Genomic DNA, 27,907 nt, shown 5'->3' with positions numbered 1-27,907 from the left:
AGCTGGGTATGGGTATTGTCAGATACAGCGAACAAATGCATGAAATTGTCAACAATGTTATTTTTATTTATTTTTTATGTGTGTGTTTTGCCTAAATGAATGTCTGTTGGACCACATAAGCATCTGGTGGCCATAGAAATCAAAAGAGAGCATCAAATATGGGTGCTGGGAAACAAACCTGGGACCTCTGGAAAAATAGCCCATGTCATGCTCTAAATGACTGGGATATCTCTTCAGCCCCAATAACAACATTTTAAAAGAAGGTTCCAAAAAATAAAAAATAAAAACAAAAAGGATGTCAAGAAGCTATTGAGAGAGAACTTGAGAACTTTAAATGGAAAATCAACCTATTCCTAATTGGTTGTTTTTAGAATAACATTTTTAGAATGACTCCGACTGTATTCATCTTTCAGGATGCATGAAAATTTCTAAGCTGTAAATGAATTTGTATCAATGATATGTCCTTCTACCAGATTTCTCTGTGTCTGCTTTACCTCTTCTGTCTCTAATAGGAAGTGGAAAACAGAAGTGATTCTGCTTCCTTCTCAGACTATGAGCAGATCATTCAGATTTGCCACTAACTCATAAACCCACGTGAAATCCATCTAGTCAATGAATAAATATTTATTGCAGGCTAAGCATTATTCTAGGCACTGGGGATACAGCAATAAAATCAAAGCAAATGGAGTTCTTTCCCTTTGGAGATCCGGTGTAGATTTAGGAAAAAAAACAGGCAATAAACCAATAAATAAGAAAAATACCTATTAGTAGAGTTATAGAGAAAATAAAACAAGGCATGGAGACAGGTTGTACAGGTAATTAACTACAGTTGAAGGTGGCATTTGGGCAAATATGTCAAGGAAGTAAGAGCAAACCAAGTAGATATCTATGAAATAACATTGTAGACAGGGAAAATAGTATGAATAGAATGTGTTAAGTCCCTGGTACAGAAACAATCTTGATATTTGCATAAACATAGCAGTGCAAGAGAGATTTAAGCTTCACCTGTCTTTGTAGAGAGCATAAACTCATTCACAAGTCCTGAGAGAACCCACACTACTGTGCTTAACTTGGGTTAATGGTGGCTATATGGACATGAACATTGCAATTTCTGGTCCATCTTACCATGTAGTTGAATTTAACATATTCAGGTAAGTATACAAGTTACATATAGTTCCCATATGGTAGTACAGAAAGCTGGGATGAGAGATCAGACATCCATTTGACCATCAGTATGCATATTAAAATAGCCATTGCAGATTAGTGGCTCACTCCGTTGACTAAATGATTGAAGACCTAAATGATTTGAAGGCTCAATCAAGTTATATCTGTCCCCAGCAGTCACATTACAGAGAATACATTGGGTAAACCCAGACTGAAATCTCCAAGAGATAAAACATTGGCCTACTGATAAACTGCTACTGACTCGTAGCAAACCAACCACAGCTTGTATTTCTTCCATAGAAAAACAACGTTTTGAAAATCTGCAGAGAAAGAGACAGACAGAGAGATACACAGAGACAGAGAGACACACAGAGAAAGACAGAGAGAGGGAGAGAGGAAGAGACAGAGAAGTGAGGGAGGGGAGACATATGCACAGGAGAGAAAGAGAGAGACAGAGACAAAGAGACACAGAGAGAGGAAACCAAAGGTGTTAAAAATGTTTGTCATACACTTTTTCAAAATCTCTCCCAACTCACTGCAAAGGGGGTGCATACCTGCCCTAAGAAAAACATTAAAGCACGAGTTTAAACACAGGCATGTGCTAGTGTGGTAATTTTATCATTGGATGTAGCTATAAGGTACACCGGGTCTCTTTAAAATTGGCATGCTCGGTACCAAATAGGTGAGCTCATAATTAGAAATTACAGGCACACCTTTAGTTCTTAGACTCTTACAATAATAGCAGCAAGTGACATAGTTTTCTTCATACACACTACATCTGAAACTGCAAAAGCTTTACTCTGACCCAGTGTTTTTAACCCGCCTGTTGGTTCATACCGAGAGCGAAAGGCTTTGGACACCTATGTTTCGGTTGTGTTCAGAGGAGGTATGAAAACTTTCAGGTGTGATTCATCTCCAGTAAACCTCCTTTTCCAGTTAGAAAACAAAGTTATTGATTGCCAAAGACCAAATCTTTCCGTTTAAAAAAAAATGGTTTGTTATTTGCTATGACCCTTTCTATAAATTCTCCAGCTCTGTCATTTTCAAATATAATTTTATAACTTAGATTCAAGAACTCTATGTGTCAAGAGGCTGACTGCAATCACAAGGGCCAGCATTCTTTTATCACACAAGTAGGGCTAATCTTGGCCTTCTCTGGTTTAATTAAAAGCACAGAATAGAAGCCATTAAAAAAAAAAAAAACCAAAGCACAATATCTTCTGTCTAGAATTAAAAGATTCCTATCTTTTCTTACCCCTCATATTAAAAAAAAAGTTTAAAGATCTCTTTATACACAAAAACAGTGGGGGGAGGGGAAATGCCTCATGTTTGATTACAGGATATTCCAATTAGCTGGAAAGTTATTGAAGCTGAGAGATTATCACGAGTTTGGGTCATGATTGTGCACTCCTGAAATCCCAACTCTTGGGAGGCAGAGGCCAGAGGATCTTAGCAAGTTTCAGTGTGGCCATCTTACAGTTGAGGAGTCATAGACTTGGATGAACAGTGACTTGCCTGAGGCCATTTAACTCATAATGAAATGTTTTTTAAACCAGGTCTTCCTGACTTTAAAACCTCTGAATAATTCAAAGCACTATACAAATGGTGAAGACAGCTGGACAGCCGTTCTTCAAGGTCCCCAGATACATTCCAGTTGATCCGAACTGGAAGCAAAAAAGAAAGTCCACCTTCATTCCAGTATCAGGTCTTGTAGGTACTTGAGAACTTTGATGTCGTCCCTAAAGACACATTCCAAAATAATTGTTCATGTCAATGTATCCCCATGGTATGAAGCAGCTGAGCCCACAAAGTTCTGGAGTCCTGAGTCCTAGGACATATAAAATCCCTCTAAACTGTAGAGTCTAAAGGAACTTATACTGGGGCTCCCAATGGTGCCTTCTGGAAAACATCTATGTCTTTCATACATGGCAAGAATGACCTCATTCCCTTCCTCAGAGGAAGCTTCCTGGAATGCATCCTTACCACCCTGACAAATACTAACACTACCCTTTTTGTTCACAGTATCATGACTAGCAATATATAGACACAATTTCAGATATCCATCCACAAAGGACAACAAGTGGCCCAACTGTAAGAAGTTGAAACTTAAAATGATTTGACTATAACAGGCTACTAAACAGATAACTCTTCATAGCATTTTGTGTGTATGTATATGTGTGTGTGTGTGCACATAGGTATGTATGTATACATACATATGTGTACGCGTTTGTTTTTTTTTTTTTTTACATAAAGTGACCTTACTTCCTCTCACATTCTTCTTGGTGTGGGAGGGCTATCTAGTTCTGAAATCATGTTGTGACTATTAATAATACTGAGTTCCCATGACCGGGAATGAGGAAAGAAGCACTGGGGGGTGCTTTGAGGCCATTCCATGAGTCAATGTGATTAAAAATGGTCAGAAATCATTAAAAAAATATGTCCACAACTTTCTAAACTAACAGGAAAACACTATTTAGGAGCTAAGTGGCTCATTTCATGAGTGAAAAAAGTGTTTTCATTATTTTTCAAATAGTTAAGTACTATACTCTAACCTATCCCCACCCCAAACACCAACTTAGCCAAAGAGAAGGTTTTTCTATCCTTTCTTCTCTGTCCAAAACATCTTTGGCTATCACACCACATGACTGAAATGTGCTGGCAAGTGAAAACGGGGCAGGGCTCATCCAGGAGCCTGCAAATTGACTTCCCAAGGCTGAATGAATGATCTTTTTGATTGCTCTACTCTAACTTCCCCAATCAAGTCAATAAATGTATTAAGCTTGAGTTTGGGTCAAGCCACACAGACTTTATCCTGCCATAGAAGCTTCTGTCATTCATTCCAGAGTCTCAAGATGATCATGATGTTAGATCTAGACACTCTAAAATAGTTGGCATTGGTGGCCCAGTAGAGGTCCAAAGTGGCCGGCTGAAGATGAGGCTGTCCTTTCCTATCCAGAGCAGTGATGATGAGCAGGTAGACGGGTACCAGCCGGCGGGCTTCTGGATAGGGGTCCCTGTCAGGGGCGGTACGCTGCAAAGTCTCTGGCAGGGGCGTAGGGCTGGTAAGGCTTTCGAGTGAGCCCAGGCCTCCGGGGAGTCATGTTCATGTAGTCACTTTGAAGGAGTCTGTTCCTTCTACTATTTGTCTAGGGGGGGAAATGAAAAAAGAAAAAGGTCAATATGGAAGGACTTAGAGGAGGTATTATTGGAGGGGTTCTAAGACTTTAGGGATAATTACTCAGATCATCAGCTGTTAAATGACCCTGAGGAGCCTTTTTGTGTGCCTTGGACTAGGATAATGACTAATCAAAGCCTGACTATCAACAGCTCTACTAAAAATCTAAAGGAAATTGTTTTATAAAAATGCAACCATTATTCTCAATGTTGTCATCTAATCCGAAGCCCAAGAATGTATTTTAGAACATATTCACTATTGATATGTAAATGCAATAGAAAGCCTTTAGTCTTTGGATAGATTAAACACTCCCACTTTAATCATTCATTAAGTAAGCTATTTTTCTGTAATTAAACAACAACAAGACAAACAAATAAACAACAACAACAAAAAAAAACCACCAAATTCTACCAGGAGCAGAGAAAGAGGAATGATACTAAGCCTGGAACTAGAGGTAAACTCACTTTGCATCTTGACCATGTTTTTTATGACTGTGGTCTAGGGCATCATTGCTAGATCAATGTGATGGTAATGTTTGCATAGTTGTCAAAAGCAGAAAGTCATGTGGATTGCAGAGTCGGGATTCTCTGTTATTTAAACACAAAGCCTTATTCTAAGCAGACAAGTCAGATGTGATAAGTATATACAATAGGTATGAGGGACAGGTGTTCCTGGATTGATAATGAGTGGTTGAGGACAGCCTTGGCCTCCTTTTCACACCCACATGCCAAGGCCTCAAAGTAAGCAAAGACTGCTGGGAATACTATCCAGGCAAGCAGTTTTCAGTACTGATGCTAGCTTTTAGGGTCTCCTTTGCCAACCCTTGCCTGTGGATCCTCCAGTGAAACCATAGCTTAAAGAAAGGCCTCAGTAAGAAGGGTGTTGTGACTTTGAGGTTCTCCAAGCTACACACAAAGATAAAGAAAATCTGTTACAATCAGCTCCCATGCTTACCCCAACACTATTATCAGACAGTGGGTTTAGCTGATTCTTAACCAATGGGATGGAAATGGCTGGGGATCCAGTCCAAAACCTATGGTGTTCATGTGCACTCTCACAATGTATATGCATAGAACACCCACCCCTTGTGTCTGTGTATCTGTGTCCCTCACCAACCAATGCCCGTTAAAGATGCATGACTTCAAGGCCACTCTATCCTTTGCCTTTCCTCCTACCTCTGCCTTGTTTCCTAGACAAAGCAGCCACACACAGGGCACACATAAGCAATGTACTAAAATGGTCAAGAATGCAGATTTAAAGGCAGATAATGCTACCTAAATACGCATTACCTACACATTGTGGTACATACTGGCATAAAGCATGTTAAAACAAAAACAAAAACAAACAAACCAAAACAACGCTCCTCTAACCTAGAAAGGGAGCCAGTGTGACAGCTCAGCTGAATGAACAGAGAATTAGAAAAAAAAAAAAAAAAAAAAAAAAACAGGTCGCAGTCTGTGGCAACCTGACCAAGAAATGCCTTTTCTTTACTCAAATGCCAACATCAGGTCAAGCACAGAGACAGAAACCCACACAGCCTGGAGCTTCCTACAGTTGCACAGCATGGATTCTCAGAAGGCTCTGGAACCCAGTTAACTTTCACCTAGGGCACATTGCTGGCCAGACAAAAATAGGATCCCAGAAAGTGGTTAAGTCCTCGGGATCCCTAAATGCCCAGCTCACCAAGATGTTTCCTGACCAAATAGCAGGAAAGGAAGAGCTCATGGTAAAGGCGCTACATTGTTCTGTGAGGTGCAAATTATTCTTATACCCCCACTTGGTCAGAGAGTACAAAGACCTGGGTTTGAAGTCCAAATAAGTGGCATTTTTGTTAGATAGCCTGGTTTGACTCCCAAAATCCACACAAGTAGAGCACTAAGGCTGTCTAGTCACAGTGAGCCTGTGAGATAAGTCAAGAACAGTTTTCCCAAGGCAGAGAAGATGAATCTTACCAGAAATTGGGGGGCTGCCAAAGGAAAGCACAAAACATATCTGATGCATGACTTGAAAGGTGAATTGTTTTAACTCATTGAAAGTGAGAAGCTGCTTTTGGGGTGATTTCAGTCACTCAGTGCATTGGTGCCTCATCTTAGAAGCTGATTTCCTTGATATATATTTACCATAAGTGTTAAAGTGGTGCCTGTGGGATCACTGAAAGCCAAAGCAGTTTCCAGAAGTCCTTCCCACGAAGCTAGTAAATTCCTTTGACCTAGGTCAATACATGACAAGGGAGCCCCTTCTTGGAAGGGTACCCAGAGGGCTATTGCACCTGGTCTTTAGATTAGGAAATTCAAGTTCTTGGTTAGAGACTTGGAAAGGAAGAAAGTCAGTAGTTGAGGATTAGAAAAACCAAGTCAAACCTAAGGATTCTAAAGTCATTGGAGGCCCCTGTAGAGCAAGAAGATAGCAAGAGTGCAGACTCCAAAGTCCAGAGCGATGGACGTTCTCAACTAATATCAGAGCCAGAAGTTGGGCAATAGTTTCTATACTAAAGCCTCTGTCACCATACCCAGATTGACAACTTTTGGAATTCTCAAGATGAAACAATTCCCATGAACAAGCTAGCACTGTTCCCCACTGTGTAAAAGTTATAGACTCGTCAAAAGGTAGCCTGACAAATGTCCACCTGCCCCATGGCCTGTGAACTACAGGAATGTGTGGGGAATAATAGAATAGAGAGGCAACTTTGGCTAAGCAAATAAACAATTTAAATCTCTGGTGGGAAGATACAACTTGATGACTTAGAGCTAGAGCTGCCCTGTCCCCTCTCCAATGCTATAGTAAATAAGATGGCATCACATGGCATGAGTTCTAGAAATCCCTGATCATAAGTTGTCTCTTTAAATATTTGGATTATGCCTTTAAATGGGTATCATATCTCAAACAGGCTTAGTTAGGTCCTTATTTGCTTTGTATGGTGGTTACCTATTTAGCAGCACAATAAGCATTCACTAAGTCCTAAGTGTGCTTCGTAGTAGATGGGTGAAGAGTAGCAAGATAAGGGGTCTTTTTTGTCTTGTGCAGCATACATTTCTCATTGAAGAACTTACCTGTATATTCACCCAACTTCTGGGGAAAAAAAAATCAGAGGCATTTGGAATCAATACATAAGGCATTCTGTTACTCCTACACAAAGGGGTTTCTAAGAAAAGGATCCTTGTTAAGGTCGTACCATCTTAACAGTGAATGTGTTCATCAAAATGTGTTCAACAAGCATAAGGAAGATAGCTTAGCAGTTAACAGCACTGGCCTCTCTTCCAGGGAACGGGGTTCAATTCCCAGCACCTACATGGTAGCTCACAAATATCTGTAACTCCAGTTTCAGAAAAACTGATGCCCTCTTCTGGCTTTCAATGAGTGCCAGACATATAAATGGTGCACAGACATGCATGCAGGCAAAACACTTACTCACACAAATTAAAATTCAAAAATCTTTAAATATGTTCAAAAGTCAGACATGGTGCTATACACCTATAAGCCCTCAAGAGGATGAAGCAGGAGGATTGACATGAGTCGAGGTCAGTTTGGATTGCATAGTAGCTTCCAGACGAATCTGGTCCACATGGTGAGTCATTGTCTCAGAAAAAAAAAAAAAAAATCAAACGAACACAAAATGTTTAATCTTGAATCAAAAATTCAACATTGAGGAAGAAAATATCTATTAAACTTATTGCAGAAAAATCTATAGAGACTAGTAATCTCTATTCAGTGGGGAGAGCTCTGAACAGTCCCTCTCCTCTTACAGTCTCATAATGACAGCATCCAAGTTGACCTCACACAGGGCAACTGCTTCAGAAGAGACAGAAAATAGGACTGACATAAACAGACCTGCTTTCTTCTGGTTTGAATGCACAATTTCAGCAGCCTACTTTCTCCTGATTTTTGACCCCAAGCCAAAGCACGGGCTTCAGTTGCCTAATCCTGATGAGATTTAGATTTTATACCTTATGTATGCATTTAAGCTGCTTGATATGCAATTATTATGTTAGAAAATTAAGAATAAGAAAAGCTAATTCTCTAATTTCCCACCGTAATCTTCCCATTTCATTCTAATTCTGCCTGGCTACTTGGTGCCTTCTGGGAAACAGAACTCACATCAGATCATTACTATGTATAAGTTGGACAGACTGAAAAGCGTCATTTGCTTTAACGTAGAAAAGATACAGGCCAGAGTCTTAATATAGTCAGAGGGCAGGCGCAGAGAAGTTACATAAAAGCAATGTTGCTCCTCTTACCCAGATAACACAAAGAGCCACTGTCACTAGCAAGCCATAACAAAACAGGACTCCAGCAACCACGACCAGTGCCCAAAACAGCTTAGGAGATGACTGAGTATGACAAAGATGTTTCTCTGAAAAACACAACATGTGGGTTAAAGGACACAGAAACAGCAGTTGAGTACATTTCTGTCCTGTACATCAGAGGCGAATTTGAAAGTACTAAAACATGCAAAATACCACCAGCTTAGATGATCGAGTCTTGCTCTTTGGGACTTACTCAACCCCACCACTGATCATACTTTGTCAGTATACAAGGCTAAGGTTACAAACACTGCTTTGTAGTGCTACATGGGTGTCAGTCACTGGGTCTTGTTAGCACTGCATAGTGCTAATGGCGACTTTCAGTGACTTTAACCTGACCCCCAGCCCTCGTCAGGTATATAGATAATTTACCTATACCCTAAACTCTTTGAAATAAGTAAAATGATACAAATGTTTTCAACCCCTAAGAAAAATCATCAGCTTAATATGGCAGTCAGAACTCTAGCCTGGAAAATTTTGAAAAGATAAATATCTGGCTCCAACCCCAACAGATTATCCGATACTGAATGAGTCAGGTTATTTATTTGGTATGAGAAAGGGGATGGGGAAAAAACTCCATGCAGTTCTATTAAAACTCGTGGAAGATTATAACTAAGCAGAATACTTCACAGTTCATTGAGATGTATAGACTTTGAGTCTGATGAATTTGGATACATGAGTTTTTTTTTTTTTTTTATTTCCAAGTTCTTTCTAATAAAGTTGTAATAAAATACAAAAATAAAAAGAATATCAACAACTCTCTGATCCATGAGGTTTTAATCCTGGCTACACATTAGAATTATCCGGCAGAGTATGAAATCATTATCTACCTCCCCTTCCTCAAGCCATGTTGGTTAAGTCAGAAACTTAAAGTTGAGCACAGGCATTTTTCCAGTTACCTACTTAGGGTTTATGATATACAAATATAAACAGGGCTGAAAGCTGCCAAGTACAGAATCCCTGACTTCTTTTCTAGTTCTCCTAAATCGATATGTATGCATACACACAATATACTAGCCTAAAGTAATGTATCATTTATATGGAAAAGTGTTTTACTCTTCCAAAATAGTATATCTTTTTATCCTCTGACTCAATCCAATTAAATATTTTGCCTGAGAATTACTGATATTAGAAATCTTAATTTGTGTATTAATTGCCTCTGTTTTTGCCAGGACATGAAAGATACTGTCATGTTAACATAATAATTCTTTTCTTGTTTGATATTTAAATTTTCTTAAGTACACCTTTGTTATGGCATAAAAGAAAATGCATTTATTGTAATTGTGCTAAAGTTGAATGTAAAATGGAGTATATATTTTCTTATCTGTCATTCTCATATACATAAAAATCTATCCACCCTCCCTCAGTTTTTAATGTTAATGCCAATAACTATATTTGAGTTTGAGAATCCTATTATTTTTCTTCCCAGTATTTACACAGAACATAATCTCAACGTAAACATAATGTACTTATTGCTGCTGATTCATGAGTGCTGCTTAATTATATTGGGTTTGGGGCTATTAAAAAGTTGGATAACTTAGCCAAGATCTCAAATTGCATGCCCCCTAAATTTCTAGACCAGCATCCTTTTTATGTTTTGGAAAATGGAAAGAAACTTAGTAAGTGGAAGAACATGGATCAAAAAAAAAATTAGTTTAGTATCCAACCCATTCTTCCTGAGTCCTGATCTGTCAGACTATGTTTCATTGTAGAGGACTCTGCTCAATTTCATACTTGATCCAAAAGGTCAAATGAATTCAGGAAAATCTCATAGTTTCTATTTCCATAGACTCTTCCCTCATCCTTCAGTGAGGAAAGATAGAGGCATTCCAAATAAGCTGGAATCATTGCTGGAGTAAAAAGAAACAGGTTTATGAGATTTGCCTTCGAGTCTCAGATCACATGCGAGAGCCCCAGCTTCACTTATCCCAACCCTGCCTTCAGCATTCTGCAACCGTCCTTTAGGTTACAGGAGTACAGTGGCGTGTTACCTTTTATGTGAATAATAGTTCCATTGCTCCTCTCGTTGTCTAGGTAAGGCGGAGGGTACATGAACTCAATTTTGCAGAAGTAAATATCTGTGTGATTGACGTGCAGATTCCAGAGACGGAACGTCACTGTTTCGTTGTCGAAATCCCCGTCGCAGTTGAACTCGGCATTCGAGCGAAACTGGGGCTGATAGGTAAAATTCCCATTCCCGACACAGACTTCCACGTCGCTGTTCACGCCCTTGTACAGGGATGCCCGGAATTCCTTTGCGAGAAGGTTGTAGGAATACCTGCAGCTGAGGCTGACCTCGTTGCTATCTACCACAAGCAGGGGCGACTGCTTTACCAAAATCTTGTTTTCTGAAGGGAAAAAAACATTTAGTTAGGAGCATAAGAATAATAATTCCATTGCCCTGAAATCAAAGTGAATTAATTAGCCAACTGAACAGACCTCCAACAAAGTTAGTCCCTTGGCAGAAAAAGATATATTAATAGCTCTTCTTGGAATGATGACTACACTGAAAGTTCTCAAGTTTATATTTCAATGATGCTGGCATCTTTCTCTGAATGGGAAGACAGGAGCGTGCTTCCACCTGGACAGCACAATGTGAGCTGCTGTGAGCACTGAGTACCCCAGCTAAATGTGAGCTGCTGTGAGCATTGAGCACCCCAGCTAGTCACTAGAATTTTGTTAGTCCAGTTGAGATTCCTATGATGTTAGTCAGGCCTTGGGTTGACTTCCTGAATAACTGATCAGCTTGGAGGCCTCTTGAAAGCCTGACACAGATGTCCAAGTGATTTTTTTTTCAACTCTGCAACAGATTTTTGTAAAAGTATTTCAAAGTTTTAAAACATTCTGACTTTGCTTATTGACCAAACCAAGAGCAGTCAATAAAGGGGTAAAGAAAGGCACCACGTTTGTAGCCCCAAGGGCTGGCTTAAATTACTCTTCCAGAGCAAATTCAGATAAGAGCCTCCCAAAAACGTTGCATGATTATTCTCTCAAAGCAAGAAGAGTTCTATCTTTATGCAACAATCAAAGCTCTGGATACCATCTAATTCAATTTCTCCCCTTAAAGGCAAAGAAAATAAAACTATACTCTCAGTTCCTTTGGGAGAAGGGAGACAAAGCTCGTACTGTTTCCAATGCACCCCCATTTCCAGAACACAGAAATACAGAAGTACACTCCTTTTTTAAAAGAAAGTATTACATTTTAAATGTGTGTGTGTGAGAGAGAGAGAGAGAGAGAGAGAGAGAGAGAGAGAGAGAGAGAACATGCATGCAAATGGAGGTCAGAGGTCAAGTTGTAGGATTGGTTCTTTCCCTCCACCCACAGGTCAGGCTTGGTAACAGGTGCCTACCATGTCTTTGACTCTCTTTTTTTTTTCTAAACAAACAAAACAAAACAGAAACAGAAACAGGTATTCACTGGCTGTCTACTACATAGACCAGGCTGGCCTATAACTCACTAATTCACCTGCCTTTGCCTCCTGAGTGTTGGGATTAAAAGTGTGGGACACCGTCCCTGTACATTTGTTTAAAAAGAAAAAGATGACTGAATGAGGTCTAGAAACATGAATGGTTCATCTACAGACATTGAGCAAATGGTGAACAAAATCAGAACTGAAACCAAAGGCTACACCACCTAAATAGCTGACCGCTTAGGCACAGAGAGTCAACATCATAGATCAAAGACGGATAGGATGTAGGCATCCTCTTTCTCAGACATGACCTGAATTTTTCAGTAGTAAACAAATTGCTGTCTGTGAAGAAATTTTTAAAAATAAATAAATAAAATTAAAATCAATTTTTACTGGGGAAGCATGCTAAGAGCTACCTATTTATAGTTCTTGTTGTGAGGCTGTCCTCTAATTGTCGAGCAATCTCTTCAGCCTGCTAGTTCTAATTTTTAAAAGGTTATTTGTACCACACCCAAGAGCCAGTTAGACTCCGAAGTTGTTAAAAATGAAATTTATCATTTAACCTGGGATTGAATCCATGTACACAGGTGTTTTGGTTTTGGTTTCTGTTTGTTTGTTTGTTTGTTTGTTTGAGTTTGTTTTTCCTTTCTTCCTTCCTGTATTTCTTCTTTTTTGCTTTGGGTAGAAGGTGAGTACACAGAATTAAATCTCTACTAACTTTTATCATCTATATAATTATCAGTATTTCAATACATATAGAACTTAAAAAGAAAACGCATATCCACAACCTCTTACTCTCAGAAATTCTGATATATTTGATATAAGTTAAGATGTGGTTAGTGTTGATATTTGGGTTGAAATAACTTTACTGAAATGTAATTCACGTATCATAAAGTTCTTCTTGTTAAAAACACGATTAAGGGATTTTTTTTAATACAATGGGAGTTGTGAGTGGACCACCATTTCTGTAAAACATTTTCATTACACGAAAAGGAAACGTCCATCGCAGGAGCCATCAGTTCCCGTCATGCTCTCCCTCCAGCCCCTGGCAACCACTCCTCTACTTCTTGTCTCTACTTGCCCATTCAGGACATATCCTATGTTTGAAATCACAGTATGTGTGTCGTTTTGTATCTGGCGTCTTTCACATAGCTATTTTCAAGTTTCGTGTGTGATGTGATAAAGTATCAGAACTCCAGTTTATGACTATTCTGTTGTGCAGCTGTAGTACATTTTGTTTTTACACTCAACATTTTTTTGCCTGTTATGAGCAATGCTACTGTGAACATCTGTGTAGGGGTAGGGAGGAGCTAGAGGGATAGGACAAGCTCCAACATCCAAACTCCAATGTTCTTTTAGTAATCCCTGTCTGATTCAGCAGATGACATCTTCCCAAGACACATGTGAGAAGGAAAACAGATTTCCTACACATGAATTCCTTGGGCAGTTCCCAGTCTAGTAAGGAAGAAAAAAAAAAAAAATATATATATATATAGTTTTGATCCAGTAGACAACAGTCTGCAGGTTGTGGGACCAGTTGATTTCCTAGACATGAAGACTGCTAGTCTGTGGGATAAAGGATGATGCCTACATTGATTGACAAATGTTTACCAAGATCTCCTGCCAGTGATAGAGACCAAGTGAAGGCTCTTAAGCCGAAAAGCAGGTGCTCACAGCTTTTCATTTCTGTAGATCACGCTAACCAAAGTGGAAGCAGTATTATGGAAGGTACAAGGATGAGGGCATGGAGAGTGGGCAAGATTCATCAGAGGTGAGAGGTGAGAGACTACACTGGCTTAGAAGTAGTGGATGAAGTGAGCAATGTTTACAGGCTAATGCTTACCCAACTTGACAGTGATTTAGGTGTGGTTAAAGAGAAAAGGAAGCATTTAAAATGACTTCCTCAGCCAAACAGGGTAAGAAACAAGAAGGTATTTTTCTTTTTACTCATTTCTACTTCATTACCAGAATAGACAGATCCAAAAACTAAGTCAAGTGTGGACATCTGGGTATAACGAAGACATGTTTTCAGCATCAGGGGTCGGGACACAGGATGGAAACTTTCAGAGGAAGAGACTGCAGTCATTCTCTGAAACGGTCTTTCTTCACAAGGAGTAATATGAGAACTCAAAGGTAGCTTTTCTTCTTCTTCCCAGCACGAGGCCTCTGAGCTCAAGCCTCAGCATGACTGAGGTTGTCTGATTTCTCCCAAGCCCATTTGACCTCAGCGTTACAAACCAAGCATGCTCTCAATGAGAACTGCACAGCCCCTGTGTCAAGGCTGTGTGTTGGCTGCCATTGTGCTGGAGATCAAGCACAGACCAAGGAAAGGGGAAATGCCTCATTCAGTGACTGTGCCAGCTTTTGCTGGGAAGAGTTTGAAAACTGTGAAAAGGAGATGGGCAGTTTATCCGTCGGTGCTCACATTTCTCTCTTCTGTGTCGACAGATAATTTTTAGATTAGCTGATGCTTAAAGAGAGATGCTATAGTCAAGGTAATTTCTTGTATTGTGCTGATATGTGGCTAACAGCTTCCTAGCTTAGGATTTGAGCTGATAAGACCTCTTTTTAAATGTTAATACAATTTCTAGATTTCAGTCCCACCTTAATTTATTCCCCGTGAGAAGCTACCTGACAGGACCTCAGAATCGACATCTTCTCTGGAGACACACGAAATAAAATAGGTTTCTTTAGGTATGAAAGAAAGATTACAGTTGTCCTAAATGGTATTGACCATGTGTACTCACTGTGGTTTCTAATACGTATGATACTACTAGCTCCTTTTAATTTCCCTTAAAAATGGAGCATGCGTGAAGAGATCCATCTCCACCCTACAGCAGTACAGCACAAAGATACAGATGAACTGAAGCACATGACAATGGTCAGCTTGGCTATGTATTTTGGTTTGTTTTTTGGAGTTTCTGGGGATCTGTGGTATTTCAAATAATTTAAGGGAATATTATAAAATTTAAGGACATACCTAGACTTAGACCAGTGGTTCTCAACCTGTGAGTTATGACCACCTTGAGGGTAAAATATCACATATCCTGCATCACAGATATTTACATTGTGATTCATAAGAGTAGCAAAATTACAGTTATGATATAGCAACAAAATAATTTGATGGCTGGGGTCACCACAACATGAGGAAATGTACTAAAGGGTCACCACATTAGTGAGGTTGAGAAGCACCGACTTGGAAGGAACTAGAGATACATTTAGCTTTCCTCTATGGACTTCTGTTTGAAGATGTGTTGTTTTCTAAACCATGCTAGGAACTATCTTTCTTTCCCTCTGCAAATATTTGATTCTGTTTTCCTTCTTGTGAGTGGTTTACCTAGGCTACACCCACAAGAAACAGCGTTACTCTCCCAACTGCATTCACTCAACACAGTAAAAGACTGCCTTGGCTGGCATGTCTACCAATCATCAGGTTGTTTTGATGGTGAATTTGTGCTTTGCTTTTCAAAGCCTCTCCTAGCAGCTAAACAAGCCAAAGCTGTGGAGACAGGAAGCAGTAACCTCAAGACTCTTTTCCTCACAAATAGGCTCTATACCAGGTGACATGAAGACTAAGGGCAGAGGTGAGAAAGCACTTATCTGCAGCCCAGGGCAAGGCTGTGAGAGCCAGAGTTCCCACCAATAGTCTGTGAAACTTGTGGTAGAACTGGCTTCTAGAAGGTTGACAATTGATTGTGTTTCCAAGGGAATGCAATAGTTACAAAAACAACTTCTTTCCTTCTCATCAATTCTAAGTGGGTCAATTACTATGCTTAGGAACCAAACCAACCTCTGTACAGGTGCACTGGAAAATCATCTCTAAGGTGATCAAACATCAAAGAACTTTGACCTTAAAAGGATGTATACACACACACACACACACACACACACACACACACACACACAAACACACACCTCCCAGTTAAGCTAAATTGTGTATTTACAAAGAATATGAAGTATAAAATACAATGTAGGGAACATAGTAGTTTAGAATCATGAGCCTATAAGACGAGTCCAAGTTCAAGACAAATGAGCAGCCTTTGAGACTTGAACTCAAGCCTCCCAACAGATTTTGGTCTATTGTTCCTTTCCCTCTGACACACTGCATCAACATTCTAACATAATTCCAGTGGTTGGTTTTAGGTCCTCTAGAGTCTGGACTTGATCAAAGAGCTGATACTGAGATCTTCATGTGAGAATCAAGGGAATTACTATTTAGCAGTCGGTAAGTTGAATGGCAAGAGGACTGGACCAAAGTAAACTTCATTTTCTCCACCATTTTAGTGGAGTTCTGTATGGAGAGAGAGAGAGAGAGAGAGAGAGAGAGAGAGAGAGAGAGAGAGAGAGAGAGAGATCTCAGCTGGAAGGAACTTGAAAATTATCTAAAGCCATTCCCTTGTTTTATAGATGAGGCTACTGAAAACAAAAATAAATGACTTTTTTTTTCAAACAAAGTCACACAAAATACTAAAGAGCTAATGTGTAATTTATTCGTGACTGATACTTTCAATCATAAATGAACAGAAGAAAAAAAGAACAACTTTGTTCATTCGACAAGACAACATCAGTTTTGTGCTCATATTTAGAGGAAGTATGGTTCCAACTAGCTCTTCCTTGTCTGTGATTTTCCATTCCACAGTCTCTATTACCTATATTCATCTGTAAACCCAGATCATTAAATGGGAAATTTCAGATATAAACAATTCATAAATTTTGAATTGGCATCACTCTTGTGATGAGGTTCAATGTTAGTCACCTGAGATGTGAATTATCCCTTTAGTTGGTTGTTCTACTATGCACAATCACCAGTTAGCCATGAAATTGTTCCCTGAGCTATCAGATCAACCACTGAGATATCTCACTGGTTTTGTTCAAACTACCTTTATTTTACTTAATAATGACCTGCAGTGAACGAACGGTGATTCTGGCAAAAATTTCTATAATTAATAAGGAAAAAAAAAGATCAAATGCTGAGGTATTTAGGATTCACACTAAGGAGGGAAAGTCAGGCTAGTTTGCTGTTACACCTCTGACTGCAGAAGTTGCAGACACAGTGTGTGGTGGGCTTGGCAAAGATGGGAAAGACATTCATTTACAGAGTTTTACTATCTAGGATTTCAAGTGTCTACAGAGAGTCTTGGAACATGTTCTCCATGGATAACGAGGGATAACTACACACAAAGAGTTTGCGCACAATTTGAGAGACCTACAGATTCATAGATGAATCTCAGATGAGACCTACAAACACTATTATTATACAAACTGCTTTTCATAAAGAATTTCTACTTTACAATTAGTGCTTATCCATTGTAGCTCTTCCATTTCATTTTAGCTCCATGTACAAAAATATGTCAATCAGCTCATAAAGTTACCTTTCAGTCCAACTTTTAATGGCTGAATCCTTAACTAAAAAGATTTACATTTTAAATCATGTTTAAATTTATAATATTCTGTCTTTCTTTTTTTATATCATAAGCATCATAGTGAAATAAAGTGGCCCACCAAGGCTGGTGTGACTCAAGACTGAAGCATAGACTGGCATGCTAAAGATGATATTAGAAAGATATTATACATACTTAATTAGAAATTGATTTTTCTTCTAGAGATTCTAATGGATTCCATTTATTTCCATCACAACACTTCTATACATTTGGGGGAAAAATGAAGTTATAGCTTCCTAATTCTGGTGTTTTCTTTTGAAAATTCCAAGTGAACAGAATTTGATGTGTTAGTAACATGTTAGATAGGGGGCGAGGCTATGTTTGGCTGCTTTGTACTCTCGTGTTTGTAGCCAGTTATGAAGACGTCATTGGTTGCCCTGGCAAAGAATGCCTGGGTCCTGACCACAGATCTGATTAAGTTACTATAATTTTCCTCCAAACGTATTTCCTGTTTGGGACTAGGATATCCTTCACCTTCTAGCCCCCTGACCACTAGCTTCCTTTCAGACTCTGTAAGGTACAGGCTCTCTGATGAGCCAATCTAGTGCTTGTTCTTGAGCCTGTAAGTCATACTGGGGGCTCAACATCTTGTAGCTCAGGTAAATAGTTTCAAAGTAACTATGGTTATTTCCTCTCATTTTCCATCAACTGTTTTCTTGCAATTCTTCTCATTTTTAAAAGAAAGCATGGTATAAGTAAAATCTTTTTTTTAAATGAATTTCAACAATATGATATACAAGCATGTATGTTGTCTCTTTCGGGATTCCAACTGAAAATACGTGGCCTGTTAAGTCACTGGCACCCATAGGCAGGCTTGTTTATGAAAGATGCACTGTTCAAATTGTGAGAGAGTAGAAGCCAACAGGAGCAGGGGACACCTGTGGCATGCAGCACCACAGCTGTGACCACTGTTAGATCTGAAGACAGGAGTTGCCAGAGTCAGAAGGAAACAGAAGAGTAGTAGAGACCACTGTGACAAAGCATGACTATTGTTGATTTAAAAAAAAAAAAAAGCTAACCGGCTAACCTTGTCCAAGACTGTATGTCATTGCTATCAACTGTATCAAGTACACTAAATCTTATTAATAGTACATAATATTTTAAAACAAAACAAATATCATTCAACTCAGGCAATTACAAATTGATTATAGGTGCCAATGAAAACAGAAATAGAAATATGATGAATAAATTTACTAAATGAATCACTTTGGACCATTACTTATCAAAGCTATACCCTTAACTCTGTTCTATGACCTACAGTGCTTTGGATGCCCACAGACAGATGACACAGGTGAAAATCATATTAAAAATTTAAATGCAAGGTAAATTTTCAAGAAAAAAAAACCTATGGTCATTTTCTCTCATTTTCCATTAACTGCTTTTGTGAAATTCTCATTTTTATATGAAATCATGGCAGAAATAAAATCTCTCCTCCCAAAAATGACACTGAACAATATGATACACATGTACAATAATGTAGAAGACACTTGTCTTTGTCTCTTTAAAATATTACTGTCCTATATGCAACTGTCAGAAAGTTCCGGTGCAAAAACCAACCAACCAACCAAACAAACAAACAAAAAAACCATATGAGTACTGAGACATAAAACATTCATTTCTAGGAGAGAAAATTTGTCAGAATAATTAATGTATACACTCTGAAAACAAAATTTGATTAGTCAGAAAATTGTTCTCTGATATTCTAAATTCTTCCATGACAAAGTCATTAATTCAGCAAGTTTAAATAATGAGCTCTGATTATTTGGTTCTTTGGAAATGGAAAGATATAAAAGAAAGCCCTGGTAGGTTCACAGTTATACTCCAAACCCATGGACAGTGCATGAATTCTATAGAGTCATTGACAGTTCCAAGGAAAAGCTCACAGAAGCAATGAGTCTGGAGGCTTATATACAGAGCAGTCCTGAGCTGGACCATGAAGTCTACAGCAAATTGAGATAGGACAAGATTAAGGAAATGACCTTACTGCAAGGGTTTATCAGAAAGTAACAAGGAATTTTATTTATTTAAGGACGAAATAGGTATTATGTTTACACCAATCATGCGGGGTGCAGGGGGCTTTGATACCAAGAAAAGGCGCGTGGATTTTTCCAGGACTCTTCACATCTAAGGTAAGAATGGAGTCCCACCTCTCCCGACTCCCTGCGGGGAGAGGTTGCACGATAGTATGATGGAAGGTTAAGGACAATTCAGAGCAGTGAGGCTGTTGCCATAACAGATGTGAGCTGGCAAGGCCTGAGCTGCAAAAGGATGAGCAAAGCACCAGCGCTGGACTGACTGACAGTCAGTGCGCATGGGTGGAGCAAAGCACCAGCGCTGGACTGACTGACAGTCAGTGCGCATGAGTGGAAACCCACCCAAGTTCCAGTGCCGCTAAGCGCAAGAATTGAGGCACCGTTGATAATGTAAGTTAATAAATGATATCTGTTTGGAGAAAAGGAACTGATGGATTGTTTCAGAAATGTTAGACTTAAGGGGTGGATAAGGCCTCCCACAGAGACAATCAGGAGGAGACAAAAGGATAGGGCAGAGTTTTAGGAAGCCGCTGGAGACTGAAATATCCTTAGGTCACCTGTGTTGAGGGTGAATGGTAATTTTAAGACGTCTAGAAAGCCATTGCCTACTCCTGTGTAATCCAGCCCCACCTCCCAGAGATTCCACTGTGGAGCTGAAACTCTTAAACACACAACCTCATAAGCCTGAGATCAGTCCCGTCTACCATGTATAGGACGACAACTGTCCTCCGGTTTTCTAGAAATAGGACACCATGGCAGAGCAAATTGATTAAACAGAAGTGGTATCATAGTAAATACCACTGAGCCATTCAAAAGAGTCAAACTGCATTATTCTAGTACCGAAAGAGCAGTTATCTTTATTAACTTTCAACACGAATATTATGACCGTAATTCAATTTTCAAATATGGAAAACAGTTATAAAAGAATTATTTACATGAGCATAATATTTTTAATCACTTCATTGTATAAACTCACAAATAAGATTACACAAATAAATTAAGTTACAGTGACTCCTTCAATCTGGCTACCCTGATATATTGTTCTCTATATGTGCTTTTTAATCCAATGACCAGATCTTAGGGCTCCTGAGTCTTCATCATCTGAATTCCTATTCAAAACATGTAAGAAGATAGCAAAACATTTATCTTATCTGTGCTGCTCTCTGTAAATATGAAACATTTGAACAAGCTGCTCAGGGCTCCTGTGACATGCACAGACTCTTCTGGGTAGGTGTCAGAGCCTGGAATTCTGGAAATAATGACTGTTTTAGACCTGAACTTTACGGTGGAAAATAAGAGTCAACAAAGGCAGTATGGCTTCCCCAACCCTGCAGCCATTTAGAAGCACATAGGCACCTAAGATTCTAAACAACAGATATAAAAGATTTCAGAGATAACTGGCTTGCAATTCTCTACATATATGCATCTATGTATATATGTATGTATGTATATATATGTGTGTGTATGTATGCATGTATATATGTTTGTATGTATGTATGTATGTATGTATGTGTGTATGTGTGTATGTATGTATGTGTATATGTATGTATAAAATACATTCTTGAATCCAATCCCTTCATGTACCAGATGAGTAAATTGATACCCAGATCATGTATGTCATGATGTGACAAACTAAAGACCCTAACCACATCTCCCTATCTTGAGAAATCCTTAGATTTATATTTTGAGTTGGGAGTGAGTTAGAAAGTTTAAAAACAAAACAAAACAAAACAAAAGAACAAAAACCAGTCTTGGTCTTCCCAAGATCAAGCAGCTACATACTTATTCCAAAAACAAAACAAAACAAACAAATCAACCTAACCCCACAAAGAGATGCTAAGATTAACATCCCTGCCTGGAAACTGGTAGCTTCTAGTTGGTTTGAACCTTGTGGCCCTGTTATCTCAGCCAGGAGCTGAGGTCAAGCCCACACACACTGTGCACTTAGAGATTTGTCCTCTCTCTAATTTTCACATCTTTTGAGAAGACTTCCCAACCTCCCTCTGAAGTCTGTTCTCTGACTCCAGTGCTCACTTCAGTTGCCTCCTAACCAGATTTCATAGGTTGTATCCCATTACAAAGCTCAGTCCATGAAAACAAGAAAACTCAACTAATGATACAAGCAGATCCTGTGTGTTGTGACCTTGTGCTTCTTGTCCTTTTCCTCTGTTTCCTCAGTGCCATGAAGGATTAAGATATGAGAGGTCTAATAAATATTTGCTAAAGGGAGCTACGTTCTCATAGAACCATCTCTTAAAATAAAGGCAGCCTTTTCCTCAAGGAGGTGACTCGTTCACCCAAAAAAAAACTAGTGTGAAAAAACTTTCACCCAAAAAACTACTATGAAAAACAGTAGATCAGGAATGGCAGAGATAGACAGAAGGAACCACAAGACAAATACAGCCTTAGTAAAGTCAAGAAGGGTGGGGTGCCAGTGTGAGACAGTGGAGGATGTTGGAGTTAAGGGCCTTTTTATTAGGGTACAGAAGACATTAGCTTGGAAAAACTAAGATGAGAGCAGCCCAAAAGCATGCAACAATCCCAAGAAACTTGACAATGTAATCTTTTTCTCAACATCTTCTAGTATGATTGTCAGCACAGCTTTCTTCCCTGCAAATTGAGAAATACGGGTTTCCTCCCATCTCTAAACACCTGTGGTTTATCATTGTTTTCTACCACATTAAATTAGTGTGGATAGAATGCTATTCATAATTGACCTAAGACTGAAAAAAAAAAAACCTAAGGTTTTACGATTCTCCCCTTTACTTTATCACATCTTGAAGTGTTTTTTCTTTTTTTAACCTGTCACAGGAACCAGACTATCCTGCACATAGAAGATTCTCAATAAATGCCTCCCGAAGGAGTGCATGAATGAGAACTTATCTTGCCAAAGTACATGGTCAAGCCAGACACTTAATAGCACTCTGGTTTGGGGGTCCCTGAAGTGTCGCAACAGAAGAAAACATTCTCCTCCTATGTGCCCTTCCACACTTAAACCCTGAGGATAGAACCAATGTGTTTCAGCTAGACCCCTGCTGATCTCCAATTATGTATTAGTATCACTCAATATCAAAGACGGTTACCAGGTCCCAAACAAGCTGCAAATACATCTAAGTGATGTTCTGGCTCTTCCTCCTCAGCAAGAAAACCACAACCTTCTAATTGATCACTGATTAAAAAATCGAAATGTTGACTCTGGAGAGATAGGTCAGTTGGTAAAGTATTTGCTGTGCAAGCAGGAGGAACTGAGTTCAATGACCAGAAGTCATATTTTAAAAACTAGCTGTGATGGCATCCACTTGTAATCCCAGTACCAGGGAGGCAGAGATAAGCACATCCCTAGTATTTAGTGGGCTGCCAACGAAGCCTACTAGGCAAGATCTCGAAACAGAGAGAATTCAAAAACCAAAAACAAACAAATAAGAAATGGTGGTCAGCACCACAGAAATGGAACCTGAGGCTGCCCTCTGCTTCCACACTCATGCACACATGCACCTGTAAATACACAAACACACAACAAAACACAAAGGTGAAAGGTTGAAAATTCAAACACCCGCCTAATTTCTCGACCAGTATCATTGTTACAATGAGGGGCATGTCAATAAATCAGATGTCTAGATGAACAGATGGATGATGAAGATACTTAAATGTTTTGATTATACATTATATGGTCAATTATGAGCCAACAACGTAATTCAGAAGCTGTGGAAAGGATTTCAAGATTAGATTAGAGACTAATGTGAACTATAAGTAATTCTGAATGACATCGGTAACCTGGTTACCTTGTCAACCAACATCCTAGAGATAATGATAATGGTGGCGGCGAGGAGATGATGGTAACCATGATGTGAAGATAAAGAAGCTCGAAGTTAAGCAAAAAGCTCTCCACCGACATGAAGTGTCTCTTACTCATGAAGATACAATTTGCATAATGATACAAAGGGGAAAAAAAAACATGGGACCAGTTACATTAGCAATAAATCACTAAAGGCAGAGAAAACACTCCCTTTCTGAGTCTCTGCCAAGAAACTGAGGACTTCTTGATCCCACCCAGCAAACCTCTCTTCTACAGCTTAAGGCTGTCAAACTGAGAGTCACAAGCAAAAAAAGAAACAAGAAAACCTACCTTGTGAATGCTTTCCCCTCACCCCTCAGGCCTTAATGCTCCCCACCCCAGCCTGCTCCCCCAGCTTCAGGGACTAATTGCCACTCACCAAGTCTCCTGATAAAAGCTCTGGGTATGTTGAGCATTTGTTGTTTTGGTCCTCTTCCTTGGTTGGTTAACTAGTTGATTGGGTGTGTGGGTGGGTGGTGGTCGAGCTATAACCACATCACTACCCAGAGAGTCCAAAGAAAGCCTCACCTGACTTAGAGAGCTGGACACCCCTCCAGTGAGTCACAAAAACACCCAGGTCATTTCTCTTCGAGTTTGACTAAACTCTCAACAGAAAAATTCAAACATCTGTGAATAAATTTCTTAAGGAAAAAAGCAAACTATAATTTAGCTGAGAGGAGAGGAGAAAAGGATTTATCCCTGTCAACCCGCCTGCTATGAGGTAATGGTGCTTTCTGGGAGTTCCTTGTCTTCTAGTCACGACAAGTGAACCCTGTTGTCCCCACCAATGCCTGTGAAGGTGAACAAAAAGAACAATGCTTTAGATGATAAACCACAAATGAAATTTGCTTCTGGAATCTTAGTGGCATAATTTTTTTCACTTGGTCAAGGTCAGCACACTGCCAACTAAGAAGTACTTGAAGGAAGATATCGACACACAACAGTCATGGTAATTACAGGGAATTTCTTCACTCGTGAAAATAGAAAAGGGGGTCATTAGATAGAAGAGTCCATATCTAAGGAAGGGAGGCAATGAGAGCCCTTCCCCCACCGCAAAAGTTTGCATGCCTGCTCTTCACAGCAACTCTCACAGATTCGTTTCTTCTGATCTGCCTGTGGCGATGACTCATTCTGCTTCTTGGAATTGATAAATCAATATTAATTTTAAAACTCCTTGCTATTAAAGTCTCTGCTAGATGGGTTGCCTTTAAAAGAGGGTAGTTGGGGGAGGGGACACTAAAAAGATAGTGTATTAATTAAGAGCATGGTAGTGAACCAAATTCTTAGCAAATCCTGTATTTTGGAAGTAGCTATCAGATGTACTTCAAATGCCAGAATGCCTGGTCAGTTTTTAACAATCAGAAGAGCTGGCCACGATGCATCAGAATCAGTGCAAAGGCAGCAGCCTGCAGATTACATCACATTCCTCCGCACTCATCTTTTCTTATCTTACTTTGCAAGCCCAGCCTCAGAGCGACACTTAACTGTGAGAAGCCAATTATTTTTCTGTGCATCTACCACAGAGGAAGTCATTTGCCAAAGATCGGGCAAGAATACAGTTTTTAATTACTCTACTTTGTAGATATGACTTTTTATTAAATGCCAATCATTTTTCCATGCCTCACTATGGAAAAGGAGTTCTGAGGGGAATGCAGAATCAGTGGAGAAGTCATTCATGTTCAACCTGGCCACTTGGGCATGCTCTATCCACTACGATTTGGGGAGAAATGAAAAGAAGTGCTCTCACGGAAAAGTAAACAGGTATTTCCTGAGTTTAGTCTCTAGACTACATGGTCAGTTTGCTGAAAAACTAACAAAAGGCTAGGATAGATAGATAGATAGATAGATAGATAGATAGATAGATAGATAGATAGATAGATAGATAGATAGATAACCAATGATGCATGTTATCTACCCACCCCCACTATCAACCACAAATGATTATTCTCTCAGGAACCTGCAGCTATGAGCTGGACTTACACTCCAAAACCCAACAGAATCCGGTCTTTTAAGATCTCAGGAGCACTATTATCCAACATGCATACAAAACATGTAACTTTAGCAGAAGAAGCATCTAAGGTACAGCTTCCTAACCCTTCCTGTATCAGACTTCTTTAATTGAGCCATAATGATCTTTCTGCTGTATCACTCAAGCCATGAGAATCAGGTTGCACTTAAGCATCATCAAGTAAGTGCATTAATGCATGCTGTGAACCAATGAGTCAAAATTATTCAATTAATGAATCTAAAGACCTGCCCCTAACACACAGGCACATTTTAATGCAGTTACATGTCTCATGTAGCCCAGGTTAGCCTCATACTTGTTATGTAGCCAAGGATAACTTTGATCATTCTGATTCTCCTGCCTCTACTGGATTATAGGAATGTGCTACCATGCCTGTTTTATGCTGTGCTGTGATCAAACCCAGGGTTTCATGTACGATAGATAAGTGCTATGCCAACTGTACTACATCCCCAGCCCAAGACAGTAACATTTGACCAGGGAGTTTCCTTGTGTGAGATGGTGGACATGAAGAGAGAAATGAAAAGCATACAAAAGGCTTCACATCCTTTTCCATGGGTCACACATCTTTGCATTTGCAATTATCTTCCTTTCCTTTTAACTTCTTTCTCTTCAGCTTCCTACCTCTACCCCATCCTACTTTTTCAATGGCTGCTTGGCATCAAATCCTAAGACGTAGTAGGAAAATGTATTGGTATCTATGAAGCAAAACCTATCTTAAGGTAAATAAAACTAACGACCTGCACACATGTGAACTTGCCAACTTCTCTTTTAGCTAACCCCTGTAAAGATTCTAAACAGTGAAACATACAAAGCTTTGAGTCCAACCCAAAAAGTTTCCAAAGAAAATACATGAGTTTATAACAAATGGCTGTCCACAGAGGGCATCAGAAAAGCATTCTGTGTAAAATCACTAATGTTGCATGACTTTCAACAAGGGTAAGGCTTTACTATCTAGTAAATTAAGGTGTCTTAAGTATTCCTTTAAAAGAAAGTTAAGATCCCTTAAACATGATATACAGAAACCTTTAAACATAAATTTTAAAGATTCTTTAGCTGTAAATATGTGTTGCCAAATACTGGAGACCTGCATCCTCTGGAGAAATTATTGAACATTCTCTTCAATAGATGGCCTCCTTCCAATGGTCTCTTCATTTGGAATGGAGTTTATGACAATAAATAGCTCTTACTCATGAGAACCAAAGGTTGTTTAGGGTAAGAACTTTCTAATTGATAAATATATAGCCTCCTTGCCATTGCTATTGGGAACTTGAAGGATTTTAACCTAAATAAACATATTTCAACCAACAGTAAAAGGAAACTTACTGGTGTCTATACCAGCTTTTGTGCTTACTTCAGGATTCTTCTTGGCACTCGCTGAATTCAGGTAGACATACTACTTACATGAACACCATGTTTACTGCTCAAGCCTGAACTAAGACCTCCACAATGTCTATTTCATTTTATCTCACAATGAAATTGAGGTGATGCTCATTTAGGGTCCCGTTTTACAGAGATTTAGGTAGTAAATCCTGCTCCAAACGCCACTAGGGAGAATTGAGATATGAGCCCAGGCAATCTAATCCAAGACCTCTAGAATTTACCTACTCTCTTACTTATCACAGTTTTATAGGATGTAAAAAGTAGAATCCTGACTGGGCGGTGGTGTCACATGCCTTTAATCCTTGTACTCAGGAGGCAGAGGCAGTTAAATCTCTGAATTCGAGGACAGCCTGGTCTACAAAGTGAGTTCCAGGACAGCCAGGGCTATACAGAGAAACCCTATCTCAAAACAAAACAATAAATAAAATTCTGAATATAAAAGTTCTTGGGACTAGTTGTTAAATAAAATGTTACTTCTTCCCAAAGAACTTGTGTTAAAGTTCTATTTGCTGTATTATGAGAATTAGCTAGTTTCTAAATAGTAGCTTGTCAAATTAGCACAAAACTCTAAATGCATTCAAGTTTCACAGGTCACTACAGTTTTAAAATAAACCATGCTGGTCATGAGAACACAAATGAAAACAGGGGGAAAAATGGTATCAAAATTGCTTACCTGTTACTTGAACTGAGAAGAAGTTGAGAGCCAAGAACAGCAGCCTGAGTGTCATTGTTCTGATGAGGGCCAGGGCTGCAGCCCCTCCTCTGTGAGCAAGGCAGAGTGTGGTGTGAACTGAAGTCACATCTGCCAAGGTCTATGACTCTCTGCCATCCAGGGCCACTTTACAGGGCACATGATCAAGGGACTCAAACCACAAGGCTTCGTGACTTTCACACAGGATATTACATTGTTTTTGATGACTTGACTTTTACTTCTTTTAGCAACCAGTCCTTTTTTTCTTTTTTCTTTTTTGGGAGGCGGGGGGGGGGGGTACTGAAGAGAGTGTCAGCCACCACCAGATAATGTGCTCAGGAGAGTCATGCTGATGAGCATCGGAGCTGTGAAATGTGGGCGCTTAGGGCCCAGCAACAACAAAAGCAGACAAACAAGGCATTCTAAAGAAGAGAGAAAAACCTCTCTCAGA

The 27,907-nt window shown here is 39.3% G+C and overlaps 1 protein-coding gene across 1 annotated transcript; it reads right to left on the bottom strand.

Annotated features, from left to right (window-relative positions):
- Positions 1 to 607: 607 nt before the first annotated feature.
- Positions 608 to 27,579, bottom strand: Cd28 (CD28 antigen). Its single transcript, NM_007642.4, has 4 exons — positions 27,439 to 27,579; positions 10,632 to 10,988; positions 8,575 to 8,690; positions 608 to 4,310 (listed from the first exon to the last, which is right to left on the bottom strand). The coding sequence occupies exons 1-4, from the start codon at positions 27,491 to 27,493 to the stop codon at positions 4,182 to 4,184; spliced, it is 657 nt and encodes a 218-aa protein (NP_031668.3). The 5' UTR covers positions 27,494 to 27,579; the 3' UTR covers positions 608 to 4,181.
- Positions 27,580 to 27,907: the final 328 nt, after the last annotated feature.

Source organism: Mus musculus, chromosome 1 (assembly GCF_000001635.26).
Source record: "Mus musculus strain C57BL/6J chromosome 1, GRCm38.p6 C57BL/6J".
NCBI classification, from domain to species: domain Eukaryota; kingdom Metazoa; phylum Chordata; class Mammalia; order Rodentia; family Muridae; genus Mus; species Mus musculus.
Note: the sequence above shows the minus strand (reverse complement) of the source record. Positions and strands in the feature narration are given on the sequence as shown.

What these genes read in the sequence shown, in the direction of transcription:
- Cd28 (NM_007642.4), bottom strand. Translation starts at nt 27,493, where the DNA reads ATGACACTCAGGCTGCTGTTCTTGGCTCTCAACTTCTTCTCAGTTCAA. An exon ending in AACTATTATTCACATAAAAG is followed by an intron (nt 8,691 to 10,631) that starts GTAACACGCCAC and finishes TGTGTTTTTCAG; the next exon opens with AGAAACATCTTTGTCATACT. An exon ending in TGGCTCTTTGTGTTATCTGG is followed by an intron (nt 4,311 to 8,574) that starts GTAAGAGGAGCA and finishes TTCCCCCCCTAG; the next exon opens with ACAAATAGTAGAAGGAACAG.